At 54.8% G+C, this 26,129-nt stretch overlaps 1 protein-coding gene across 1 annotated transcript in view; it reads left to right on the forward strand.

The window, feature by feature from the left end:
* Positions 1 to 20,205, forward strand: part of PRICKLE2 (prickle planar cell polarity protein 2) — a 33,510-nt gene extending 13,305 nt beyond the window's left edge. Inside the window, exons 3-7 of the mRNA XM_026074932.1 lie at positions 798 to 935; positions 1,370 to 1,573; positions 3,641 to 3,827; positions 6,530 to 7,396; positions 19,337 to 20,205. Coding sequence (XP_025930717.1) covers positions 798 to 935; positions 1,370 to 1,573; positions 3,641 to 3,827; positions 6,530 to 7,396; positions 19,337 to 20,205 — 2,265 coding nt within the window. The remainder of the gene's footprint in view (positions 1 to 797; positions 936 to 1,369; positions 1,574 to 3,640; positions 3,828 to 6,529; positions 7,397 to 19,336) is intronic.
* Positions 20,206 to 26,129: the final 5,924 nt, after the last annotated feature.

Consider the following 26,129-nt stretch of genomic DNA (forward strand, 5'->3'; position numbering starts at 1 on the left):
TCTCAGCTGAAATCTGATCAGCCAAGGAGTAAATCTGCAAGATGAAAATATCTAGGGAAACCTCATAGTTTTTTAAGGTTTAGGGAATTTGCAACATTCATTGTTTATATCCTTTTTTGCATATTACCTTCCAACACAGAGATTCTGCCAACCCACAGTCTTTACCCTATGACAATAATCGGAAATCCCTCATTTGCACAGGAAAAAGGGGGCTGCACTCTAGAAATACTAAAAAAAATATATTGAAGCTGCTGACAAACTTCTGCTGGAGAATGGTGGAGAAAGCAGGAAAATTGTCGGTCTGATTGCTGGGTCTGGGTGATGCATGGATGCAGAGCTCCCAGCTTTCAAGACATCTGCAAGTTTTCCTCGAAACCCAGCACCCAGAGAGCAGTCTTCCTCCTTCCCTCCCCCGCTGTCTATCTGTACCTCTCCAAATTTTGACCAAACCCTGCAATGACTGAAGTCAACACAACTCCGTTTTCTGTAGCCTCACCTAAGCCGAGGACTTGGAGGAGTTCATTTGTGTAACCCACTGTGTTATTTGTTAGGAGGAGGATCCTAGGGCTGGTCGCGCAGTGAGTTTCAGTTGGTTTTTGATTGATGGATCCTTGAAGCGATTGAGCTAAGGATTGTAGATTCCTGCTGGAATTCCATCTATGGAGATGGCTCCACGTGTGAATTGAGTCTTGGTTTTCTTAGGGCCTTGCAAGAGGTTTGCAGAGCCTGTGGGGCTGCCGATCCCTGCTGGGGAATCGGTGACACTGATAATACTGAGTCTAATTTATGTTTTTTAGGTCCGCTATTGCAATTCCTTGGATGAGGAGGAGAAGAGGGAGCTCAAACTCTTCAGCAATCAAAGGAAGAGGGAAAATTTAGGGAGAGGCAATGTCCGGCCGTTCCCCGTAACCATGACCGGAGCCATTTGCGAGCAGGTGAGCAGCAGCCGTGGCCGTTTATCGCAGAGYGAGCATGGGCAGGTCCCCCCGAGGTCCCGGGCGAGCGGCGCCCACCCGCCGGCCGTGGGTCACCTGGGGAGGAGCACCCCACGGCATTCAATGACCGAAGCAGTCATCGTAGCCGAGTCCAAATCAACCCTTTGGCCCCCCATCCCATCCCATCCCATCTGCTGGCCTTCACGTGCAGAGGGGGGATATATGGCTGACATCCTCACCACACTCTGGGGCTCAGCAGAGATGAAGAGGCACCAGACAGGGGGTGTCCTTCTCCAAGCTGTGAATTAGCCAGGAGAAAACCAGCGCCTCGGCCTGGCGCTTTTGCACAAGCCAGCTCCATAAGGCATGGTCCACGGGCCCTCGTGGACGTGGTCCCTCCGGGCTCGCGTAAAACGCAGCGCTTGTTCTGACAGTGCGGGGGCCAGATCAACGGCGGGGACATGGCCGTCTTCGCCTCGCGAGCGGGGCACGGCGTCTGCTGGCACCCGCCTTGCTTCATCTGCAGCGTCTGCAACGAGCTGCTCGTCGACCTGATCTACTTCTACCAAGACGGGAAGATTTACTGCGGCAGGCACCACGCCGAGTGCCTCAAGCCCCGGTGCGCGGCGTGCGACGAGGTAAGAACAAGCCAACCCCCTGCTCGTCTTGTAGTCTGGAGTTTAAGCTCTGCCTGGCCTGCACAGCACCATGCAGACGCAGGTGCCTCCCAGTCCGGTGGGGTTAATTTAGTGTTTTTCTAAGATGTGAGGGGTTTTTGTTAAGCATCTGACTCATAAGGATGAAGGAAAGCACGAGGACAGGCAATGATTTGAGCCTGGGAGGCTGAACTTTGCCTCTGGTTATGAGCTTCATCAGAAGACCTCGCTCTTGGCGAGCTGGACAGAAGTGGAATATCCTGCTTCTGCCCACTCAAATTATCGTTAAAAATGCACATCCTCTGGCTCGCAGGGGTGACACAACAGGGTTCCCCTCGTTGACACAGGATACTTCCCCCGGGTTTGTCCCGTCTCGCGTAGTGCCCAGCACGGCGGCGTTGGGTGCGTTAGCACGGACCATCTCTGCACGGAGGCGTGTGGGGAGAGCATGGGAAATGCGATGCTTTGGCTTTGTCTAGGGTTCACACCAAGTTTTCCTTGGGTTTCAAGTTTGCATCTGGGGGGAGTTACTCTGGGATTTTTAGTTGAAATCTGCCTAGAGTTACTCGAAGATAGGTCCTGGTTTACACACAGGGAGCCCGGGAGATCTTTCCCTAAGAATTTCCTGTAACAACACACCCGTGCTATGTAATTTTAGCCCATTTGTATGTGGCGTTGTTTCCTTCTCATATATCTCCCAGAAGAAATTTTGGGTAGGATGTGTGTTGTATTTGTTACAAGTAGGTAGTGTTTGAGTATCCGCTGAGTTGAAATAGGCTTTAATAAAGGAGATTAAAGGGTTGCAGGAAGCCGAACAAATGGAATACAAAATGAATATAGAAAACCATACAAAGTTGACTCTGAGTGTTTCTCAAGTGTCAATCTCAGTTTAAAAGGCTGGCAGAGGAAATTGTTCTGGCTTTTAAACTTATGAAAACCATAGTGTGGAAAACCATATGTACTATAAAATACCAGGTCCCATCCATGCAAGCATATAATAGTAAAAATCCAAGGCTGTACGCACATCAAATCTAAAGAACATTGATGTATGTATCCAATTAAATTTGTAATGTTACCAGTAAAAAAAACAACTCCTAACCATTCAACTGGCTCTATTTCCTGGTGGTTTAGGCTGGGCAATTTTTCTTCATGTACTTTTTATCCTTGCAAATTCTCATACAAATCTTTCATTCGGCTTCTTTAACGCTCACTTCTTCCATTAAAAGATCCAGCGCTAACTGCAAGGAGGAGTAACCCAGAAGTGCGGAGAGGAGAGGTTGCTGGGTGAGGGGGGCCGGGGCAGAGCCGCGGGAGCGGAGCCGGGCCCCTGCTCGCTTTCCCACCCCGTCTCTGCTCGCCACGTGGGGACAGGAGACGGAGACAGCCAGCAAGCATCTGCTTCAGCCGTTTCAGGTGGCTGCTGCACTAGCCCGCTCTTGGCTGTTGCTCTGTGCCTCAGTTTCCCCACTGGTGTAGTGACTCTTGCCACCTTTCTAAAAGGAGATGGGGAAGAGCCGTGTACGCTGTCCTCTCTCCCTTCCTGAGAAGTGCCGTTTTTCACTGTTTTCCATCCTTTGCGCTCAGGTTCCCTGTCTCAGTGATGGGTAGACGTGTTTTAATAAATGGCTGTCCTGTTGTTTGAGAGTCCGCCAGATCAATAAGTTGTTTATAAGCGTGTTTATTACCGCGATCGATCCCTTCTACTGCTGTACTTCTGAGCACCCTTAGGACACGTTACGGGGAGGCGTTCATTAACGCTTTATAATCCGTTCGCTAATGCAGTCCTAAGGTACTTGCATTTTAATGCGAAGCTCCTCTGGGGACAGTTTCCTTGGGAAACGACCGGTGCAAATCTGCCTAAAGCCAAACCAAGCGAGATTCCCGGCGGGTCGGGTGCAAAATGCAGAGGTTCGCAGCCCGGCTGCGGGGCTGGAGCCAAGGGGCGCAGCGGGGACCAGCCCGCAGAAGCCAGGTGGGTCCGTGTCCACCTCCTGGCTCCCCTCGCCGACTGCAATTGCGCGCTGTGTTTCTTTTCTTCCCCTCCTCCAGATCATTTTTGCCGACGAATGCACCGAGGCCGAAGGGAGACACTGGCACATGAAGCACTTTTGCTGTTTTGAATGTGAAACGGTGCTGGGGGGCCAGCGGTACATCATGAAGGACGGCCGGCCGTACTGCTGCAGCTGCTTCGAGTCCCTGTACGCCGAGTACTGCGACACCTGCGCCCAGCACATCGGTACGGCGCCGCCGCGGGGACCAGAGCCGGGGGCGGGGGGCAGCCTGGGGACACCCAAGGGACATCCCAAARTCTCGGTGCGCACATACCCACCGGGGCTTGTCGCGCGCTTATGCCAGGTTTTGCACCACCCCGACTGAGCCCCGGTGGAGGGGAGCAGCGCAGAGCTGCAGGCACGGCCGGCCCGGTCCCACGGTGGGACATCTCCAGGGCCCGGTACCTGCTCCGCTCCTGGCATGTGAGGAGGAGGACTCGGGTGCTGCAGAGCCTCGCTCCTCTCTGGGAAGCTGCAGCGCTCCCTGCTTTTCCAGGGGTGAAAAGCAAGGGCAGATTTTATCCCTGTTTTGTGGCGGGAGAGGGATTTGTTGAAACAAGGAGGAATATCAGAGAGCAACCTCAGGAACTATTATAACTAGTGAAAGCTTTCTCAGTTCTGCATCTCCCTCTCTCTGCCTAATTTGTGTGCTTTTTTTTTTCTTTTAAATAGCATTTTCCTTTAAACAGCCTGGCTCTTTTAATTTCGGACTCTTACCAGCCAAGCTTGCTAAAGAATTGCATGGCTTAATGAGCTACTAGGTGGGAGAGATGTTTGTTCATTAGGAATCATTATTGTTTCTATTTGCCTTTTTTTTAATTAACCCACAGATAGATGTTCTCAGACAAACAGAAATAATGCATYGGAGCCGATCTACGGTTCCGGAACAAGGAGATTCAATGCTTTAAARTGTATTTTGTACGAGGGCCTAGCTGCTTTTTCCCGCTATGCACGGGTACGTTACACCGCGTTGTAAATGAGGCTCCTCTCGCAGTGGTTGAGGCGGGCTTTGAAGCGATCTTCCTGCGCTCCGCAACCTGTTTGCCGCTTTGCCGAGTGTTTAAATGCATTTGCAGGCCCAGGTGCACAGAGAGCCCTTTGGTCTGTCCGTCTGGGTGAGCTCCCGCGTTCACGCAGCGCTCGAGTAATTCGCAGGCTGAAGGGAGAGGGGAAAAAAAAAAGGGTTTTGCTCACGTGCAGCGGCCAGATGGCAAGGGAAAAGTCTCAGGGCTCCAGCAAAACGCTTGGAGGACATGTTCGCTTCGACCTGTCGCGCCTCCCTCCCCGAAGCTCGGCTGCTGCGCGGTGAAGAGCAGCTGCGCGGCTGCTCCCGCGCTCGCCCCTCTTGCCTCTGCCCCATCTGTTGCCTTGCCCGTCCTCCGCCGGGCTCGCGGGCACGGCCGGGTTGCCCCGACTGGCCGTTAGAGGACAAGAAACGATGAAGCCGGGTTACCCTGTGCTTGCAAGGAGCTGCGTGCAACCGCGGGGGCTCAGCTTGGGCGAGGCTGAGCCGGTGCCGTAGCTGGATGGGGGCTGCGCCTGTCGGCTTTGCGGGACGGAGACGCTGTCTTGCTGTACGGCTGCTCATTTCGCGCGAAGAGGGACTGCAGGCATTTCGCGCAAGGCACTGCACTGCAGACTGCGAGGAGTAGCCACTGAAGGTTGCTCTTAACAGCCGTATAAATTAGAGCTAAGCGTGCGCCTGCGACTTTTAAGAATGGGGTTGTACGCTAGGGTCACCGGGTGAGGAAAACGCGCTCCTTTTTCCCTGAGACGCCTGCAGGTGACCGAGCAGGGAGCTGATCGCATCCCGCCCACTGTCTTCTCCCTCTTTTCACTCCTTATATAAAAGCATTTCGCTCGTTATAAAGGGAAGAAAAAAAAACCCCAATCGTGCTAAAGCACATTTAGCTTGGAACGAAGCGGGCCCTTATCGGAGTGTTGGTTGCCAAATCCCCCGGCGGCACCGGTCGCCGTGGGCTGCACCGCATGTGCCAGCCTGCACTGCGCCCACGTGCCCGGCCCCGCGCAGCCCGTGCCTGCTGCACCAGCGCCCCGGGTAGCGGGGATGCGGGGCGCGCGGGCGGTTCGGCACCGGCTTTGGAGTACAGCGACGAGCTGGAGAGAATTCCCCGGTAAATACGGGGTAATCGGTGCTACTGCACCTACAGCCGCTCTGACCCGCGGCGATGACCCTGGGGTTTTGCTTGCCGGGGACAGAGTCACTTTGTCAGGCCCCCAATGACTTAATTCCTTCCCTTCGGCCCAGGAGGGGTCAAAACCCGGCTGGGAGGTGAGGGGACTCGCCCAGGTCCCGGGGGCGACCTCCTTCCCCTCTCCTTTGGGTGCACCCTCTCTGTTAAAATGGAGTTTGGACGGAAACTCGGTGGGGAACAGAGCAGCGAGGGACAGGGTATGCGATCCCCTTCTGCTACGCAGTTACGAAGGCAGCACAAATTCCCCTTCACGGTTTGCTTGGAGATTTTTTCTGTTTTTTTAAAACAGTCAGCATATTATTGCTTTGACTTCAAGACCTTTATGGAGAACTTCTTGCATTCCTCTGCTTTATGATCGGAAATATCCCCATTTAATATGAAATAGCCTTGAGGCTCAATTCTGCTGCCTTTTCCAACATTGAGTAACTCCGCAGCAAAAGCCTGGAACCTGCAAAGAATTAGAAATGGGCTTAGTTTCACTCGCTGGAGAAACCCCACCGAAGCCCTTTCGAAAGCGAGCCCGGGTATGTATCGCTCATATGGGACGGCTGCTCAACACGAGTGTTAAGTGCAGCGTTAAGTGATGGACACATAAAGTTTCAGGAAGGGAGCGCTTAACATCCAATATGTGGCTTAATCCTGACGCTTTCTGTGTGGTTTCCCCCCTCAAGGTATCGACCAAGGCCAGATGACGTACGACGGTCAACACTGGCACGCCACCGAGACCTGTTTCTGCTGCGCTCAGTGCAAGAAGTCCCTCCTGGGCCGGCCGTTCCTCCCCAAGCAAGGGCAGATATTCTGCTCCCGGGCGTGCAGCGTCGGCGACGACCCCAACGGCTCGGACTCGTCGGATTCGGCGTTTCAGAACGCGAGGGCGAAGGAATCCCGCCGCAGCGCCAAAATCGGCAAGAACAAAGGGAAGGCCGAGGAGAGCATGCTGAACCAGTGCGGCCAGCTGCAGGTGACCTCGAACCGCCTTTCCACCGACGTGGATCCGCTCTCGCTGCAGATGGACTTGCTGAGCCTCTCCAGTCAGACGCCCAGCCTCAACAGAGAGCACCTGTGGAGGAGCAGGGAGGAGCTCTATCACTACGGGAATAAAATGGAGCAGAGTCAGTCCCAAAGCCCTCTGCAGCTTCTCAGCCAATGCAATATAAGGACCTCGTATAACCCCAGCCAGGTGCCAGCCTCCCAGCCAGACTTATGGGCTAAACACTTCAGCAACCCAAAGAGAAGTTCCTCGCTGGCAATGAAGGGCCACAGCAGCAGCTTCATCCAGGACTGCAGAGACGACTACTATTCGGGAAGGCTTCGCTCGCAGGAGAGCTACAGCGATATGTCCAACCAGAGCTTCCCCGAGACCAGAGGAAGCATGAAAGTCCCAAAGTACGAAGAAGACGAAGAGGAAGGCGGGATGCCGACACAGCAGTGTCGGACCCGGCATCCCATCAACGCACTTAAGTTCACGGAGGACCTCACGCCCACGGAGCAGACCCCGCGGGGCTCCATGGAGTCCCTCGCGCTTTCCAACGCCACAGGTACGTCAGCCCGGAGCAGCGCGGGCGGCTGGGACGGGAAGCTTTCCCTGGCTCGGTGGGAGCGGACTGGCAGAGCCTGGGAGCAGGCACGGGAGCGCGTTCAGGTGATGATCAAAGGTTTGGGCTGCTCCTGGGGCCTGACAGCCTAATTGCCTTTGTAGCGCGCAAAAACAGCCTGCAGCCCCGCGGCGCAGAGCGAGGAGGAGTTTCCCGAGCCGAGCCGAGCGGGCTCACCGGCCGCCGTGCCAAAGGGAAACGCAGGGAGCCAGCGGTGGAAAGGGGAAAGCGTTTGCATGCGATCCGAGCCGGTGCGCTTGACGAGGCTGTGTGTACTCTGGGCCGGCGCCACGCTGGGTGTGCGCCCGCGTACCTCTGATACACGTGTCTTCCCATTAAGGCTAAACATAACCGAAACATTTCCTCCCTCCGCCAGGGATCTCCCAGGTTTCTCTTTAAACACAACAGGGTGAGGCTGATGGGTTGCTTTGCCTCCTGATTCGCTGGTGCTCCCTGCACGCTCGGAGGCTTAAATAAACATTTTCAGTAATACAGAAACCTCTGCTTGTTTCCCCGTTTAAAAAAAAAGAAGAAAGGACTCCTCCCTTGAGCTGCGCTAAGGCCTTTGCAAGCGCGGCCGCCCCGCGGAGGCTGAGCGCTCGGTGCCGCAGCGCTGCCTGCCGGGACCCCGGCGGTCGTGCGTGGCACCGCTGGCTCGCTGCGCTTGCTTGTTTACCCAACACAGCACTTTATAGGTGGTTGGCCTTTCCGCATAGTTCAAAACAAATGTTTCCAAGCTCTTTAATCCTCCCCTTTGTAAAGAGGGGGAAGAACCAAGGCCAACTGCTAAAGCAGAGACAGATTCCAGCGTTCAGCATCTAAAGAACTGCTGCAAGCAGCCACTGAGGGCTAAAACTATTTTTAAATACTTTGAAGTAGGCGCAGTTAACCCCTTTTGCATGTTACGCAGTTGTCAAGCATGTTACTAGTTAAGACAGATTCCTTCCCCTTTATACGCAGCTCTTGTTCTCGTCTTCTCATCCTGTTGTAGGGAAAAAAATCGGGCAAGACGCTTTTCCGGTCCGACCGTGCCCTTTTCCCATGAGTGCCTCCTAATGAAATATTCTGTAGCCATCTTTCTCCAAATGTGTTTTGTTTTCATTTTGTGGTTGCAGGAATGCATGTATGTGCATTAAAAGCGAATCCAGTGGGTATCTGGTCTGCAGACAGGCTTTGGGCTCAGTTCAGAGCCCCGCGCGACCGTGTTTTTCTTGAGCCTACAGTAGTTTACGTTTTCGGATGACTGCGCTAATCTGGCACAACTAACGTCTTTTGCTCCAGAGTCCCTAAGCAGAAAACTTCTTGGAAAAGAAAATCCCAAATCTGGTGTGTTCGCCAGAGATACTGGCTCGCTTTCTTCTCCCCTCCCCCAGCGCTTTCCCGCTTGAGCCAAGCATTGTATGGATTTGTGCATGCCCTGCGCCCTGCAAAATCGAGTCCGTCCTTCCCACTTTCATCCCGCAGCGAGCAGCCTGGAGGGTGCTCGAAGCCTGGAGCGTGTCCCACGCGTGTGCCCAGGCTGAGCTGGCGGGTCGGCGGCGTTGTCCCGGTGCCTCCCAGCCCTGCACCGGGGTTTGCAGCCATCTCCGTGGTCAGCCACAATTTCCCTAACCGGCAAAGGTGGGGGACGAGGAGCTAACGGGGTGGAGGGGGGGGTTGCTCAAGCAGCTTGGATATCTGCAGGAAAAGAAGAGACGTGACGTGGAGAGGGAGTCGGGAATCGTTCTCAGGAACGAGGTTCTCGGAAGCAAAGCCTCAAGTTTCAAAAGCAGCTCCTGTTGTTAAGACCCGTGTTGTGCAAACCCCGTCGGTACAAAGAGTCTTGAGCAACCGCGGGCTCGTGTGAGCAATGCATGAGCGTGGAGGTGATTGTTTCATACTTTGGAGATTAAGTGTAACAAGATATCAAGGACACAGGTCAAGAGACAAGAAACTTAGCAACTCGTATTCGGGCGAAAACTCATTCTGCCTTGCATTTTAGAAGCCCCTTTCTAAAACGCTGGGAGGGAGATCTGTCCAAGGCACCCGGCTTCCATATGTACTTAAAACACAAATTTCCCTGCAGACGGTGTCAGTGTTAATGACTCTGTTCTTTCCTGCTTTTTGGAGAAGTTGCTCAGCATGATGAGGCTTGTAATGAATTTAAGCAGTACCTCTGAAGAGTGAGGTGATAACATTTTTATTAATGCCTGAGATCTAGTAATTTTTCCTGCTTTGGAAGCCGGCTCCGCTCAAGCTCCGGGGCTGGGCACTGCGATAATAACAGGCAGCTCCTCCAGCGGAGAGCGTCGCGGACAAAGGGAGGGAATCATTATCCCGTTTAATAGGCAGCATTTGAGGACAGAGGGATTTGCTGACCTGCCCACGAGCATTTTTTTTTTGGAGCTCAGGCGCAAAGCAGCTGTTCAGCTGCAGCCCTAGCTGCCGTGTGCATTCGGCGGCGGGGGTCTCCCCTCTCCGGCGCCGGGACGCGGGGTGCAGCACCCCGCCACTCCGCTCCGCGGCGTTCCCTGCTCCCGCGACGGCCGAGCCTGGCCGTCGGAGGCGCTCAGCCGGGGCCCCCTGCAACGCAAGCTCCGTAGTAAATACTTTGCAAATGAAAACCAGGCTTGCTCCAGAGAGCTCTTTTCCACATGCCGGGCTCCCATAAGTTGCACTCGGGAAGCACGCAGGGTCCTCCAGCGAATTCGTTTGGTGACTTCCACCCAGCAAGGAGCTCCAGGCTTTCGGTCACGCCAAGAAAACAAGTCCCTTTGAGTTACTAACTCCGCGCGGTTGCTCCGCCTCCTGAAATGAAATAATTAACACTGAATCCGTCTGATATTTTTATGGCATCGCTGAAAACGTTCTGTTTTTACAGGGAGCTGAAGGGCAAACAATCCCCGACCTGCAGAGCACATGTTACAAGCTGACTGATTCCTTCCTGGCAGCGGGTTTCGCTGTGATGTTTCTATCACAGCTCAACCACTAATTAGCTGGAGATGTCAGTGAGAGCAGAGGACAGCCGAGCGGTGGCTGTCGTCCCTGTCCCCTGCACAGAAGGCTGCCTCCTGCGACCACGCGTTGTCCCGATAGTATTTTTAATACGTTCAGCAGCGTTGAGACCCTCCGGGCGCGTGCGCGGGGGGCATCGCGGTGCAGCGGGTTGCCCGTCTCCGGGAGCTCGGCCTGGGAAGTGCCCCGAGACGGAGGCGCTCCCTGGTGCGCTCGGCGGTGTCCGCGTCCGCACCTCCCCTCCGTCCGCAGGGGCCGGTGGCCTCCGGGAGGGCTGCGCTCGGGCCGAGTCGGCCGCCCGCTTTGGAGCGCGCGCGGCGACGTCCGAACCGGGCGTCCGTCCTCGAGTTACCTTAGGTCTGCGCTTAAGTGCGTCGGGGGACCCCGGGGACCCCAAGGCTCCTGCGCCCCTTCGCCGGCAAGGTGGCTTGTCCTCCTGGAGCGGACGCCAGCAGGGCCGGGCGGGCGGCGCGTGCGAGCCGGGGCGGTTGGGATCGCTGCTCTCCCACAAGAATTAAGTGACGTCCTAGGGAGCGTCTTCCTAACGAGGCTCCGCTTAATCGCTTTAAAGCGAGCTCCTCGCGAGAGACGTGTGGCAGCACGTTGAGCCTGTGTTCGTGGGCGCTCGCCCCGATGCGCTCGGCCGCGACCTGCTGTCGCACCGTGGCTGTTCGTGCATTAGCGGGGACCCCAGTTAGGCACCGGAATTTAAGCCGTAACCCTCCTCTTGCTTTGTTTCCAGGTTTAAGTTAAACGGCAGCGTCTCCGTCCCCCCCGGCTGTGCTTGTGTAATCCCCGCGGACGTGATGGATGCGAACGCCGCCCGTGGCAAAGGGGGAGAGGCTGCTGCCCGTCGGTCTCAGCTCTCCTTTCCCTTGGCGCTTGTGTTTGGCAGTCGCGTCTGCGGCGCTCGGGCGAGCCGGCCGGGGTCGAAGCGCGCGGACGGGCTCGGGGCGCTGCGGGACGAGGAGCCCTCGGGCGCTGAGGGCGCGCTGGCTCGCGGGCGGCCGCGTTGGGAGCGTCCCTGGGAAGCCCGGCCCTCGGGGCTGCTTCGGGATGCTCAGCTGAGACCTGGAAACGTTTCCCGGCTCTGCTTCCAAGAGAGCTACTTCTCGCTGTATTTTATCTTGTATGCTTGATTTCCTTTGGCTGCTTTTGATTTTTTTTCTTTGTTTTTTCAATGGCATTAGCAACAGTACAAAGCAGCGGTACTGCAGCAGTGTCTGCACCCTAGCTCCCTTCATTAAGCAATCAGGACGRGCCCATCCAGGGATTTTTTTCTCATGGGAAGGAGTGTGATCCTGCCAGAGGTTAATCATTTCCCAGAGGATACTCAATCTGGTACAGACYGACCCCAAGGTCTGTGGTGTTCCCAGAGCGGTGCTAGTCCACRGGGTGCTTGCATCGGCCTCTGAAAAGGCTATGGAAGCGCGGTATGTGCCTAGCAGCCGAATTAGAAATCAGAAGCTGATCTCTGCTGATTCCAAGCAGCCATTTCCACAACATGCCAGCTGGTCTAATAGCCCACTTAAGAAAGTACCTGCAGGCTCAATTTTATTCTCCCGTAGCAGTCTGTTTGTGYGCTGCTTGCAGAGAGCAGGAGTGTTTTGGAGGGAAGGTCACATTGAATGGTGGCACTGGCATATGCCGAAGGAGAGATAGACTTTAAGTATTCCTTGAGAAAATGAGTCTGGTCAAGGATAACAGCAGAGCTTCATGCCCCCCCTCTCATCTGTTTTAGGTATAAATCCAGGAAAAAAAAGCTGTTAAACTGGTGCAGTTACAGTGGGGAATGTAATTTCGCATGTATGGCACAAGTTTTTCTTATCATCCTTATCGTAAGATGCCCAAAGGCCCCAACTAGCTTGTTTTGCCAGGACTAAACAACTGTGATATATCCAGAAAAGAGGGAGAGATGTATGAATGCACATGTATCATCTCTGATCCTTGCAAGACTGATTTGCAAAAAGGGACCTGACTGCTTAGTTTGTCTCYRTTCCSCTTTTCTTCCTCAATGTTAGGAGAGGTTGGAAGCTGTAAAACAACAACAACCAAAAAACCCCMAAAAAACTGTTTWTCTTTGTTTTTGTAGTACAGATGAAGGACCTGGACGTATTTTCCAGATGTGTTCAATGGCTCAGCCTCTCCCTGCATTGAGAGTTTGGGGGCAGCTCCTAAAAATCCCACTTCCGGGCCCARATTCTTCCTCCCCGCTAAGACGGAGGGTGGTACGGAGGCGCCAGGGGCAAGCTGTCTGAGCCAGGGAGCAGGTCCCCAGCCTCGTGTCCTCAGCGGTGAGTGGATGGTCTACAGCTTGCAGGCACCACCACGACCTGACAGTGCTTCTCTCTCTTGCCTGGACTGGAGAGGGAGGCTGCCCTAGACACGTCCGTTGAGGTGGGAGAGTCCCAAAATAACCTTTTTTCTCTTATTCTGTCCTTTTCCCTAAGGTGCTAGGCTTGCTGGCACTGGGAGACAGAAGCCACCATCCAAGAGGGATCATAAAATGAGGTCATTGCACCACTTGGTATTATGTGCAGATAGGCCTTTAGCGCCATTTGGCTGGTTTTGACTTTTCCTAACAAAAAGGAGACTCCCGGCTCTCCGGCATGCTCCCAACACCCCCCTTTCCCCCAGGCACGGGCAGTAATATTGCTTTGGAGCCATTCGGCAGGACGGCTGGTGGGGTTCGTTGCAATGTAGAGACCCCGGCATACCGTCCCTGCACCCAAGGCGGGCAGTTTCAAAACCCAACCTGTGAAGACAGAGGTTCTCCTTCCACCATGGCTGGGCACCGTGGGAGCGCTGGGGCTGCAGACAGGCATAAAACCCCCACTGGTAGCGCACCGGCAGTGGAGGAACTTGGCCTGAGCRTGCCCCCATATTGCAGCGAACGGAGGCTGCCCGGGGCAGAAGGAAAGGGGGATTGCAAGGGGATTGCAGGGGGGCTGCAAGGGGATTGCCAAGTTTCACTCTAACTGCTTGCCCGGGCGGCACTGGGATAGGGACTTGCTTTCGGAGAGCCAGACAGAAGGATTGGCTGGGCGTGAAGTGCACCCCGAAATCCTTGGGATCTGCAGGAGGCGGCCACACACTGGGATGTGTTGGGACTGCCATCCGCTTGGCAGGCACGACGGCTCTGCCCGCGCTACCAGACTGCCTGCCTTCGCCTCTGCGCCGCGTCCGCTTCCAGCGCTTTGCAGTTATAGAACCGCTCTGCTTCGCTGCTGCAGCTCCCGAGGTCAGGCAGGAGGGAGACGACGCCGAGCCGTAAACAAATCACGGGCACGGCAGTTTCGCCTAAGTTCCCTTTAAATTCTCAGGGCCGGGCTGCAAACATATCCCGTGTCACGGGGAGAGATGGGGCCCCGGCGCGGCAGGGCTGGAAGCGAGAGATGCCGGACCGCTGGGCTGGGACGGGAGCCGCTGCCGCTCTGCCGTCGTTCGCTGAGTGTTTTAACAGCTCCTCGTCCGTGCAGCCTGCAGCCCCGGCTTAGCAGAGCGCGCGCTGAAGCCGGTGAGAGTCAAGCAGGTGCGCCTGCTTTGTCGCGGCGGGGTTTCAGCGGCGGTACGTCCAAGGAATAGCAGCAGGTTGCGTGTTCGGCTGTTATTTTGCGTGGGGATGCGCTGCTGTAAGACGGGCGGAGGGCTGCGGTGGGACTGCGGGAGGATCCCACCGCACATCCTTCGCGAGGCACCGGCCTCGGTGCAGGAGGCGACATGCCTTCCCCGCTCGTTTAAGGGCTAACGCGCCCCCACGGACGGCTCGCAAGGATGAGGGGGAAAGGGCCGGAGAGCTGTGCAGTAAAAGCCGGCTCGCACCGTGGGCTGCAGCAAGCCTCCGGCTCCCCCGGACGGTCTTTTGGAGCAGATTCTTGGATTTCCTTATTAGAAAAATAGCCGCCGCGTGGCAGGGTCTCCCTCGCACTCCCTTTTGTCCAGGTTGGTGCTCAATCAGATCGTTAACTGTGCTCCCCCGTGAAACACTTTGTTAAGAGGCAGCTACAGCGGCCGTAAATAAATATGGGTAATTCAAGAAGATGGGGCCTCAATTCGGTCTTTAAATTTGGCTTTAAAATGCGAGGTGACYGAAGGGAAGGTCCGTTTCCCAGCGTTAATGGCTGCGGAGGATGGCAGACCCGAAACCGCCCCGCTTTTGCCCCTGGAACCTGTCGCCTTGGCGTGGGGTGTGACGAGCGGCCGGGTGCTCAGCGGGGCACCCGCGGCTCCACCTCCGCTTCGGTCCTTTCCTCCCTGAAACCTGCCCCTTGGGGCTAAGCCTTGCTTTCTCCGCAGGTCCTCTTTTCTTGGTGTCTGAACGTTTTTGCTGCTGTTCTCGGGGCTTTTCCCATCTTTCTGCTGCCCTTCCCTTGCGGCTGCGGTTGGCCAGGCGACGGATCGGCAGAGCTGCGCCAAAGCCGTGCTGGCTGCAAGAGGCCAGGCACTGCGCATAGTACCGCTGCAAGCCGGGATGGCGGTTTGCATGCGCTGAAGTGGTCCGTGCTCAGCAGTTTCYTCCAGCATCGCATTTAGCAGACTTCTGACTGTCTTTATTTCCATCCCCTGGGCTCCTCGCAGTCTTTCCCAACACGCAGGCCGATGCTCGACCGACCTGTTCTGAAAATCCTCCCATGCGGAGCCTCTCCAGGCGATCTTTGCGGTGATTATATAGGGAGATACTCTTCTCTGAGCTGAATTTTCCTTGCRGTAATTCGGTGGACATGGAGAATAATGCGTTCCCCTCCTCTCTGCAAGCATTCTTCTGTATTTGAAAGCTGTTATTATATCCCCTTCAGCCTTCGCTTTGCTAGACTAAACAACCCCTGTTCTTTCAAACTTTCCTCCTAGGTCATGTTTTCTAGATCACATTTTTTAGACAAATTGTTATTGCTGTCCCCTGAACTCTCTCCAGACAGGCGGGAGCGCTCTTGGCACGGTCCCGCTGCTCCTTGCCGAGGCTTTACGGCTCCACGGGGAGCGGAAGGAGTTATTTCCCGTGCTCCGAAAGACCAACCTGGCCCTCGGCAGGGAGAAGGCATCTCCTGCTCTTGGTGCATCCTTGCAGCTCCCTCGGGAGGTCTTAGCCCCCCTCGCCCCAGCGTGAACGTGAAGTTAAGGCTGGGAGCACCTTTACTCGGCATGGGYTGGAAGTCACATCCTCGACCTGGAGCCTGGTGCTCTGTGACCACAAAGGCTACGCAGAGCTCTGAGTATCTGCAGTGATGCTGTGCAAAGAAATCTTGGCTTGCAAATGGGTGAAAGGCATCCCTATTACAGATAAAAACAAATTTGGGCATCTCCAGACTAAGTCAGTTTTGTGAGACAGAAGCGAAGGGAACTTTTTCTTTCCGCTGAGGTTCACCTCATTCCCTCCTGTGGTGCAAGCGCTCCTTTGACTTTGCTTCAAACAGAGTGGGAAAATTCAACCGTGGCAAGCGGCGTGAAATGCGGGACACTTCTTAAATGGATTTAGTTTAGACTTGGCCAAGCTCATCTCAGAAGTGAAACGTCTCTGATGCTTCCCCCTCTTCCTCCTGGCCTCCGTGTGGGCGGCAGCGGGGCTAAGCTTTCTCCCAAGGGGGGTTCGGGGGAGACAGCAGGGTCAGAGCCGCAGCAGCCGGGGGCCAGGGGTGGCCCTCGGTGGCGTTTCCGATGGCCCCGGCCACGTGATTTTCTGGGTGAGTTGCTGCTGGAGCGCTTGAGGTGTGCGCGTGGAGCCTGCCAAGCGTGCTTGGAAAGACACCTTTCTTTGGCCCTCTGCAAGGGAAAAGTCTCCCRCTCTGTTAGATGCAGAAATTAAGGTATCTGGCTGATCTCGGGCTTGCTTCGTTGTACTCTGCCGAGGGTGCGCGCTATTGCGCCCTTAGGTCCGTTCGCTGGTGACCCTGGTATAGGTGCTCAGTGCTGGATTCGGGTTACAATCAACGTTTTCCCGGCGATTCCAGATCTTAAAAATGCGTGTGCTTAATTATCATCAGGCCATCTGGATGAACAGCCAAAATGTCCCCCGGACCTAATAATCGCTGATTAAACCTTGCAGTGTGAGCTGTCCCTCGTTCGAAATGGTTTCCCTGCGCGCTGGCCAGCGCTTTGAGGAGGAGAAGCAAAAGCGCCTGCTGTACGCGGTGCAGGGCGCTGGCAAGGGGACCGGGGACCCAGGGCTCTTGCAAAAACCCAACATGCGAAGCGCTGGGTCTGCCTTCCCCATCTGCAGCTGCAAGTGAATCTGTGGAGTTGCCCACACCAAAATTGCAAAAAAGGCCAGGAAATGGAGATCAGCCCTCATATCACTTAAACAGTTCCCAGTCAAAGCATGGAAGCTGTGTTGGAGGGTAGCAGAGAGCAGAGTTATTCCTGGCCACCCGTGTCCCCGAGGCGCCCAGCACACAAGGCTGCTCCTCCCAGCATGTCCCCGAAGAGCACCCGTGGTGGCAAGGCAAGGGCCATCATCGCAGCTCCCCTGTACCTCGGGACTCTCGCCGGCCCGGCACGGCTGCTCCAGATGTCCCCGAGAGCTCGTTTCCCTTAGCTGTCGTCTGACAGATCCGATTAAGGCCCCATTCAGCCGTCGGCAGCCGGGATGCAAATTCAGACGGGCTCCACCGGGAATCCCGCCGTTATCCCGTGAAGGAGTCGCCTCTCGCTCCCTGGGGGACGTTCAGCTCCTCCGTGRCGACACGGAAGAGGCCGGGGAGGGAGGGGGAGCGACCAAGGTGGGAAACGGCGCAGGCGGGATCGAAACGCAGGAGAMAGCAGCTCCGGCAGGGAGGAGGCGTTTGCCAGGATAATCCTCGCTCGCGTGGCAGCGGCGGCGGCGGGGGGAAAGCGGGCAGGTGGCTGTGAGTCCCRCGGCGCAGGACTACCGCCAAGCAGACGTGCCGGCAGGGAGGCTCAGGTGGCGGCAGGGCTGGTTTAACGCTCTTCCCACCGAAACCAGAGGTTGGGGTGGCTTCAGGAAGCCACGCGGCGGCCTTGGGAAGTGCGTCCTTTCCAAAACAAAATGTGGCTTTTTCCTTTCCTAACCCGGCCTCTCGCTTTTCCTCCTAGGGCATTCGGGGGTTGCCTTCGCTTAACTTTCCTCTGCGGTCATAAAATCGAGAAACATCTTGATTAAAGCAGAAAAGCAAACAAGCAGAGATTCTCACTTTATAACGTGGCTCCGGCAGCTGGGACTTGGGGAATAAAGCCAAACAGTGCAAGGGCTGGGATAAAATATTGACAGCGGGTTGTACTGAAGTGCCAGAGCCCTCGCTGGTGCCACGGAGCAAAGGATGAGGCTGGGATGGGCACTTCTGAAAGACCTTTTTGACCATTTTTGCAGTATCAGTTGATCATTTTAAGGCCAAGTCCAAAGAAACACTGAACCAGACTGTAAGCAGGGTTGATAACGGCAGGCCTTGTTCTCGTTAATGTTTGGCAGGCGACAGCTAATGCCAAAGGAGCTGAGCTCTTGATGAAATGTAAGCAGCTTTTGTTAAGGGAAAAAGCAGTTTATTCTTGAATTGTGGACTGGGTTGTTGGTTTTTTTAATTAATTTACAAAGTCGTAAATTCTCGGCGATTGCATAAGGGGTGTGCGTCATGTTGAAAACCGTGCTGATGGTGCAGGGCGCTCAGGATTTGGTCTGCGCAGGGCGAGTGTCGAAGAACGGCGAGGAGAAGAGTGCCAAAGCAAACACTCTGCGTTTCGTTTGGGCTGGAATGTATTTCCTTTGAAAGAGCTTGCGAAATGTGCTGTCCTGAGCTTGTAATGCAAGCGCTCACTGCTGCCAGTCGTCAAGCCTACATGGAGATAGCCAGAAAATAGCCAGAAAACCCCCAGAAAGCCGGCCGGGGCCTGGGGAGAGGTGGGGAGAGCGGAGCGTCTCGCTCGTGGGAGGGTGCTGAGCTGCCTCCTCGCTTCTCCGCTGTCTGGTTGAAGGCTTTCCGGGCCGGAGGCTGATGGAAAGCACCTTGCAGGAGCTCAGGGCTTGCCGAGCGCGCGGGGGAGCCCCAGCGGGCTGCTTTCCCAGGCGGGGAAGTTCATCGGGGCTACATGGAAAGCTGGAGCTGTCTCTCCTGGCTCCTCTCCAAGTCCGACTCCCTGGATATCTGCAGTGAGCTGCTCGCGACCTGACCCTCCAGCTCTTTTTCTTCCTACAGGGAACTCCAGTGGGTGGTCTCTGGCTTTGCTTGGTTTTTTGCTCCTTCTGAACCTCAAGCAGTGAGACACACGGTGCCTGGGGACAGGCGCCTTCCCCTGGCCGGGAGGAGCCGTGGGAGGGCAGCTCGGTGGTGGTGCTGGACTAGCCCGTGTCCGTGCACGCCTGCCTTCTCCTGGCCAAGCTTAGGGCTGCGTTCAGATGGGCCTGTCACGTGTGTCACCCTGGGACCTGTGGCTCTGCAGCGTGGRGACGAGTCTGAATTAGTTGGTGGCCCTGTTTTCAGCTTTGTTCTTTATTAACTCCTTCAGAGCATGTCATCCTTGTGCAAGGTGTGGGCGCCGGATCATGGCACCCTAGTTATTTCAGCGTGCGGGAGACCTCAGGTTACCTCCGACGCATGAATTTGTCGCTGGGTATCACTAGTTATTCCTGTCAAGTCGCAGACAGCATAGACATATGGAGAAGGAAGTCATGAAAAGCATCTAACGTTCCTTGGAGTCCAACTCAAAACACCTTAAATTGGTGCGATTTCCCCAAAGGGGGAACCAGCTGCTTTCTTTAAAAAAAAATAAAAAATCAGCCTCTTGGGTGGCTCTTTAGGAGGGCATCTGAAAGACCAAGGTTTTTTTTAAAGCAGAAGTGCGCAGTCTCAGGCCAAAACGAGCTCTTCTTGCTGCGTCTCTGCCGACAGAAAACTCTCCTCCTTAACTCTCTTTCCTTTCCTCCTTTCCCCTTTCCCTGCGAAGGCCTCTCTGCAGACGGCGGAGCCAAGCGCCAGGAGCATCTCTCCAGGTTCTCGATGCCGGACCTGAGCAAAGACTCTGGCATGAACATCTCGGAGAAGATGAGCAACATGGGGACCCTGAATTCCTCCGTGCAGTTTCGAAGCGCCGAATCCGTCCGTAGCCTCTTGTCCGTGCAGCAGTACCAGGACATGGAGCCCAACCTGCACAACCTCGCCAGCCCCATCGGGTACCGAGAGCGGCCGTCGCACGGGCGGATGCACCAGAGCTTCGACTACGGCAGCGGGGTGCCCGGCAGCAAACTGGCCGCGCAGGACGGCGCCAGGCACACCCCCATGAGCGAGCGCACGCGCCGACGAACTAACCTGCGGGACGACGACCGGCATTACCGCCCGCACAGGCCTCGGCGGTCTCGCCGCTCCCGTTCGGATAACGCCCTCCACCTCGCCAGCGAGCAGTGCTGCCGGCTGAAGGAGCGGCCGTCCCTGCGAGCCAGGGAAGACTACGACCAGTTCATGCCCCAGAGGAGCTGCAGAGAGGCCAGGGAGCACGGTCCCCGCAGGGACGTCTACGGCCAGTGTCCGCGGACCGTGTCGGATCTCGCCTTGCAGAACCACCTGGGCGAGCGGTGGGGGCCCTACTTCGCCGAGTACGACTGGTGTTCGACCTGCTCCTCCTCCTCCGAGTCCGACAACGAAGGCTATTTCCTCGGGGAGCCGATTCCGCAACCCGCCCGGCTCCGGTACGTGACCAGCGAAGAGCTGCTGCACAAGTACGGCTCCTACAGCGTGCCCAAGTCCTCCACCTTGGGCGGCAGAGGACAGTTACACAGCCGGAAGAGGCAAAAGAGCAAAAACTGTATCATATCCTAATGGCATCCTTGCCGGGCACCTTCAGAGAATGTAAATTTACTCACAATTGCACTGTTTTAGATCATGTAAGCGCTTTTGTTGTAACAAAAAGACCTGAAGATTAGGGCTTTGTAAGAAGGTTGTAGACTGGCTTCTATAAATAGTCATAATCGTGGGCACGGTGAATATATTTTGCACATCTTACTTTGAGGAAAAAAAAAAAAAGTTCACTTTAGCCTGTAATATTTACCTAGTAGTTTTTCCTCTTTCTCCCAAATACTGCCACCCTTTAAAGTTTCGTTGGTCCATATGTTTTAGTTACCACTGTTTCCTATAACCATCAGTTCGCTAGTAGCTTTTGCTTTTCACCACGCTTTTGTTTTTCATTACCCATTTTGGTAAGTAATTTGTCTCTCAGACAGTGTGGGAGCCTAAGTTATTTCCATGATTGTTGTAAATGCAATGTAAATGAGAGTTTGGAGAAAATATTTTTGTATTTTGTAATATCAGAGGAATTTCTATATCTTAGGAGTCACTGGGAAAATGCATGCACATTCATAACTGTTTTCAGCCAGAGCTAAACAAATGGTACTTTGGAATCCCCTTTTCATTTCATCATCAGATTTCTTAAGTATATCAGTGAATTTTTGAGTTGTTATTTGTTTGAGGTTTTTTTAACTCTTTTTTTTTTTTAAGTTTGTTTTGTTTCCTGGTAAATGAAGAGAACATTTTCTGATTCATTAAATCTTGAAGAGGCCTCGGTGGCATTTTGAAGTCTGCTCACACCTGTGATTTTCAGGTACCGCTCTATCAGTCAAATACAGGAATCCTGACAGTTGCAAAAGTGACTTTTTTTTGTTAAACAGAAAAGACCAGAACTACCAAATGTCTGCAAAGTTGTAAATGACCAAAGCTGGAGAAGGAATTTTACATCTCTGTAGAGAATGCTGAAGTTACTAAACGTTGAACTATTATTTGGAGTAAATAAAAGTGTAATGGTGCAATTGTGTGATGTCAGCATGACGTTGTTTTGAATATAGACTTGTCTTATGGTGCTCTAGTTTCCTGGGTTATGTTAACTGCTGTTCATTACCAAGTGGAAGTTTCAATATTGCCTACTACCTAACGCGTTAAGAGAACGACTGCAAACTACTCCCAGCGGGCCTGGTCCTGCCCTGGCGAGGCGCCCTCGCCYCTCCGAGGCCGCTTCCCGCCGGGCGCTCGTTCCCAGGGCGGGATCAGGCCCCGATCCTGGAGCTAGAACAAACCGATGGAAGCATCGACACGGTCGAGTGTCATATAAATAGGGCTCAACTGTATTGTRTTATGGTGGATGTGAGTTTTTCTCTGTATGCTTTCAAACCATTGAGGTACTGGCGTGGAGCGGCGTCCCGGCGCCTCGCCCGGCCGGCCGGCTGGCGGAGGAGGAGGCYGGCGTCGCGCGGGATTGCGAACGAGCGCGGCTTCTCGCGGCCGTTCCCAGCCTCTGCTGCTGTGTTTTGGCACCCGGCTCCCCCCCGTTGCCGTCGGCAGAGCAGGAGCGTTGGCAAAGCGGCTCTCGGCCCCCGCGGATGCGGCGGGGCGCCGCGGCGGGGAGGGTTACGGAAACCTCCGCTTTGAGCCGCGCTGCTCCCGGGAGACGTGGCCCCGCTGCGCGGCACTCGTCCCGAAAGCTTTAGGAGCATCTCGGGCTGCCGGAGCGGCTCCRGAGAGCCGGCCCGCCAGCCCCGGCCCCGTGGCGGAGGGGCTGGATGCGGCCCGCCGCGGGGCTGGCGCTGGCCCGGGCGCCCCGGCCGAGAGCGTGGGAGCAAAGCGTTGCCTCCTCAAAGCGGCAGGTGCCGGAGACCTTTGACGATGGAAGTCTCCACACCACAGACTATTGCTAGGAATTTTTTTGTTGTTTGTAAAGGACAATGTGATAATTATTATTCCTTTAAAAAGAAAAAAAAAACAACACTTAAGTATATTTAAAAAAATGTTTTTTCCAGTTGGAATAAATGGAAATATTCATCCAAAGGGAAGAGTCTCGTGTGTATGTTTTTCTTTTTAAGGCGTGTTTGTTAGTTGCAAAGTGGAATAACTTCTTTTATTTACATTTATATATATTATAACTAAAGCCTAGGAACGAGCTCGGTCCCATCCCTGGCGTCACTGCGGTGGGCAAGGAAGCCCAGCGGAGGAGCGGTCCTCGGCGGCGGATCGGCCCGCTGCGCACAGCGCGCCTTCCCGACCGGTGCTGGGCTAGTGTGACCCTGATTGATTGATTTTGCAGTGTTAAAAAAGCCAAATCGTCACCAGGCGCTATTCAGTCTAGCTCAGCTGACACCCCTAGCAGGACTCCGGTTTACCCTGAATGAGACTTCAACCTGTAATTTATAAATAACAGCCTTTTTCTTACCAAGATCGCGGATCTGTAGATGTTTTCCAAAACAGGCCTGGTAAGTAGGGTAGGGGTATTGCTTCCAGTGACAAGTATGACACTAACTACGGGTTCTTAGATAACTGGCTTTTAATATGTGCAATTTAATTCATTGTCGCTGATTAAAGCACAATGAACGTTGTCTGTCACCAGATCGGAGGGCCTCGCGCGGCTGAGCCTCCCGAGGCCTTAACGCCCGAGCCGCGCAGCCGAGGGCGAAGAGCGAACCCCCAGCGCTGCTCCGCGCGGCTGCTTGGTGCCGCGCCGAAAAGCCGACGTTTGGCTGTTTTCCAAGGTGCGGAGGCTCGCTGGCCATCGGAGGTGGTGACTGCTACACCTTTTCCCCTGCAGTTGCTTAACGGCGCTCAGGTCCTGCATGGTGCCATAAGGTGACCGACGTTTTTAGTTCTTTGTAACACGAAGCGTAGGACGCACAGGGGACACGGGACATGAAAAGGGGATGTCACGTGCTGTTTCTTGGCTGGGTCTTGAAAAAAATGGCTAAAAACCTGGACACTTAGCACGCGTGCATGGAGAGAAGGGTAATTTAATTACCGCTGTGTGGGCGTTTTCCCCCGTGCGATGACGGGTACCAAGGCGGCTCCCCGAGGCGGCGGTGGTGCAGGGTCTCCCCACACCGGCGTCTGCCGCCGGAGAGGCCATCTCGGTGCTCTCTGCAGGCGGCTGGCGGTTAAACCAGCTTTAATATTTCCCCCGGGAGCAGARCAGACAAAGCGGTGAGATGAGAATAGCCCAGGTGATGCTCCCCTCCACTACGTCCTTCGCCCACACAACGCAGAGGTCTCGCATCACGTTTTAGAAGGACGGTGTCGGGAAACTACCAGGTCGGTAGGAATTTCAGCAATAAGAGTGCAAACCCAGGTTTCAAACCTTTTTTTTCTTTTTTTTTCTTTTTTCTTTTTGCATATGGCCTCCAGAAGTCCTCTATATGCTTCAGTGCATGAGGAAAGAATACGATCTTTTTTTTTGTTTGTTTGTTAGCCTACTCAGGCTGTGATTAAGCATTTCTGACAAACCCACTGAGCTTGAGGGATGGAGCTACAAGCCTGTAAAATGCGGCTCCGTAGCCATCTGGCCCTGCTGGTTTGCCTTTCTGCRCACGCGGTGTGCAGGGTCGCTGGCGCCTGGCGGGAGCAGGAGGGCACTCAGGCGTTTTCTTTAACGTCTCGGAGAAATTCGTAACTTTGCTAAATGAAAAAAAAAATCRGATCAGGTGCATTACTTGCTGCCACAATTTTCTTCCATACAAGACGTGCGCGGCATCTCACTGGGGCTGGCGCCTTCCCTGGGGCTGCTTTAGGTGAAGGCAGCCGGGGCGGCATGGCGAGGCTCAGCCGGCACGCACAGATGATCCAAGAGTTTCTGCTGGCTCTGTTAAAAAATAATAAAAAAAAAATCTATAAATAAAAGACACAAAACATGATGGAAGAGGACAGACTACACGCCTGTGGGTGACAAGGCTGGGTTTTTCAGGGTTTCTTTTTCTCCGAAGGCGAAGCTGTGGGATGCTGCATGCTAGCTGCAGTATGGCACTGAGCAAGCGGTTTCCTCCATCCCTCTGAAAATGATAAATGATGCAACGAAACCTGCCAGAGCCCTTGGGATCGCGTCTCGCCTCCAGCGCCGGCGGCCGGGCTGGGTCGGGGAGTCTGGCTCTGATGCTCAGGCCACGCTCGGGCATCCAGCGCACGGAGACCCATTTTTCAGGAGGCCAAAAGCCACGCGACCTCGAACCCACCCGGACAAATCGTGCCCTGTGCACGGCTTTGGGAAGGGTCCCGCAAGCTGCTGATGTGAACAGGAGCTGAACGCACTCGGGAGCTTTGAAAGCCGAGCTGCGCACGAAGGTGCCTGCACGCGGATCAAAGGGAGGGGAGGTTTGCCGCAGCGCTCAGTGCAGCTTTAATTAATGAGAGCAGCTAGATGAAGGCTGAGGAAGCTGGAAAAAATCCTGCCAGATGCCAGTTACTTCAGTATAGCTCTGTAAACGCAGCCCTAGCCAGCGCAGCCTGAGCTTTCCCCTTGCACCATTAACACAAGCCGCGGAGCTGGTCCTAGCTAGCYGAAGGGCTGGTGCTGCCTGCGCTTGGCGCCTGCTCCGTTCTATTTACTCCTCTGTATTTGCCCCTTATTCTTCCAGTGTCTCCCAGGCTTGTCCTGCGCACCGCCTCCTCCCTCCAAGCCCCCAGGCCGCGGCAAAGGGGACCCCGTCTCCCTCGCACCCCCCCCCCCCCCCSCTTTCCCCGGCTCGTTCAGCAGACGTGCAAACCGCAGCCCGACGTGTTTGCACAGCGCCGAGCGCGGCCAGCAGCCTGCAGCAGCGCTGGGGCCGGCAGCTAATCACCACTGCTGGGCTAGGAGTCGCCACTCTGTCCGATAAACTTTGCTTCTTTTAGGGTTTAAAAAAAACAACAGCCCTGTTCCTCGCTTTTGCGCACAGTTAAACAGTTAAGCTATTCTTGAAATCTAGGCTGCCCTCGTTCTCCCGGAGATTATCTGCCACAGATATCTGTCCTCCGCTACGGGGAGAGTCTCATTAGCCAAGAGCAATTTCAGAAGACTTTTTTATTTTAAAGATTAAATTTTTTTTTTTTTTGGGGGGGGGGGGAGAGATCCCATTTGCCTTTACCACCTGACAGCATGGTAAAGAATAGACCTTATGCAATGTATCTTCAACCTAGATCCTTACAACTATTTAAGGCTTCGGCTCCTGTGTGGTTACAAGGGAATCGTGGCCAAGGCTGCGCAGGGCTGTGAGCAAGGACCTGGAGAGCTGCGTCCCGTTTCCAGCCTCATCCTGCAGCGGTGCCTTTGCAAACTGCACCTTATAACAACATTTTCCCGTAAGGACTGTACGGAGGGCCCTAATGCAGCCACCGGAGTGGGAGCAGGTTTTATTTCTCCGTTTTGCAGCAGTTCTTCCTCGGGCCAGAGCCAGAGACCCCAGCCCGCCCCGGCCACGCGTGTGAGCTCACCAGCCCGCATACTGCCGCTACCCATTTTCCGAGTTACAGCCGCATGGTTTGATCATCTCTCTTTGCTCTTCTGAGTGCCAGATCTTAGCTTTTCATTCCTTTTAAACTGGCTTCAAACAAGCACTAGCGAGACAAAGTCTGGCAGCTTTGCTACTGCGGGTTTCCCTGTACGGGTGTTTTTGCTTTGGAGAGGCTCGCTAGCACCTGCCCGAGGATCCTTTAGGAAAGGCCTTCCCATTTTCCACACCTATATTTCTATCTTACACAAAGAAAAAGAATTTAAAAAAGGGAAATTCCTTTATTAGCAGGCAGGTAGTGGCAGATGCCGACGTTTGGCTKGCTGAGCATCAAGCCCTAGAGCACCCTACCTCGAGCCGAGGATGCAGGGCTGCATCTCTGCGCAGCACAGAAACACGCAAGGTTGGTTTGTCGGAGGCTGCTGCTTCCGTCCCGTGCCACGGGGCTGGGAGCCGAGCCGCGTGCCGGCCCTCGGGGCTTCGGCTCCTCCTGCCCGCCGGGCACCGCGGCCG

The sequence above is a fragment of the Apteryx rowi genome, unplaced genomic scaffold, assembly GCF_003343035.1.
Source record: "Apteryx rowi isolate R43461 unplaced genomic scaffold, aptRow1 scaffold_4, whole genome shotgun sequence".
NCBI classification, from domain to species: domain Eukaryota; kingdom Metazoa; phylum Chordata; class Aves; order Apterygiformes; family Apterygidae; genus Apteryx; species Apteryx rowi.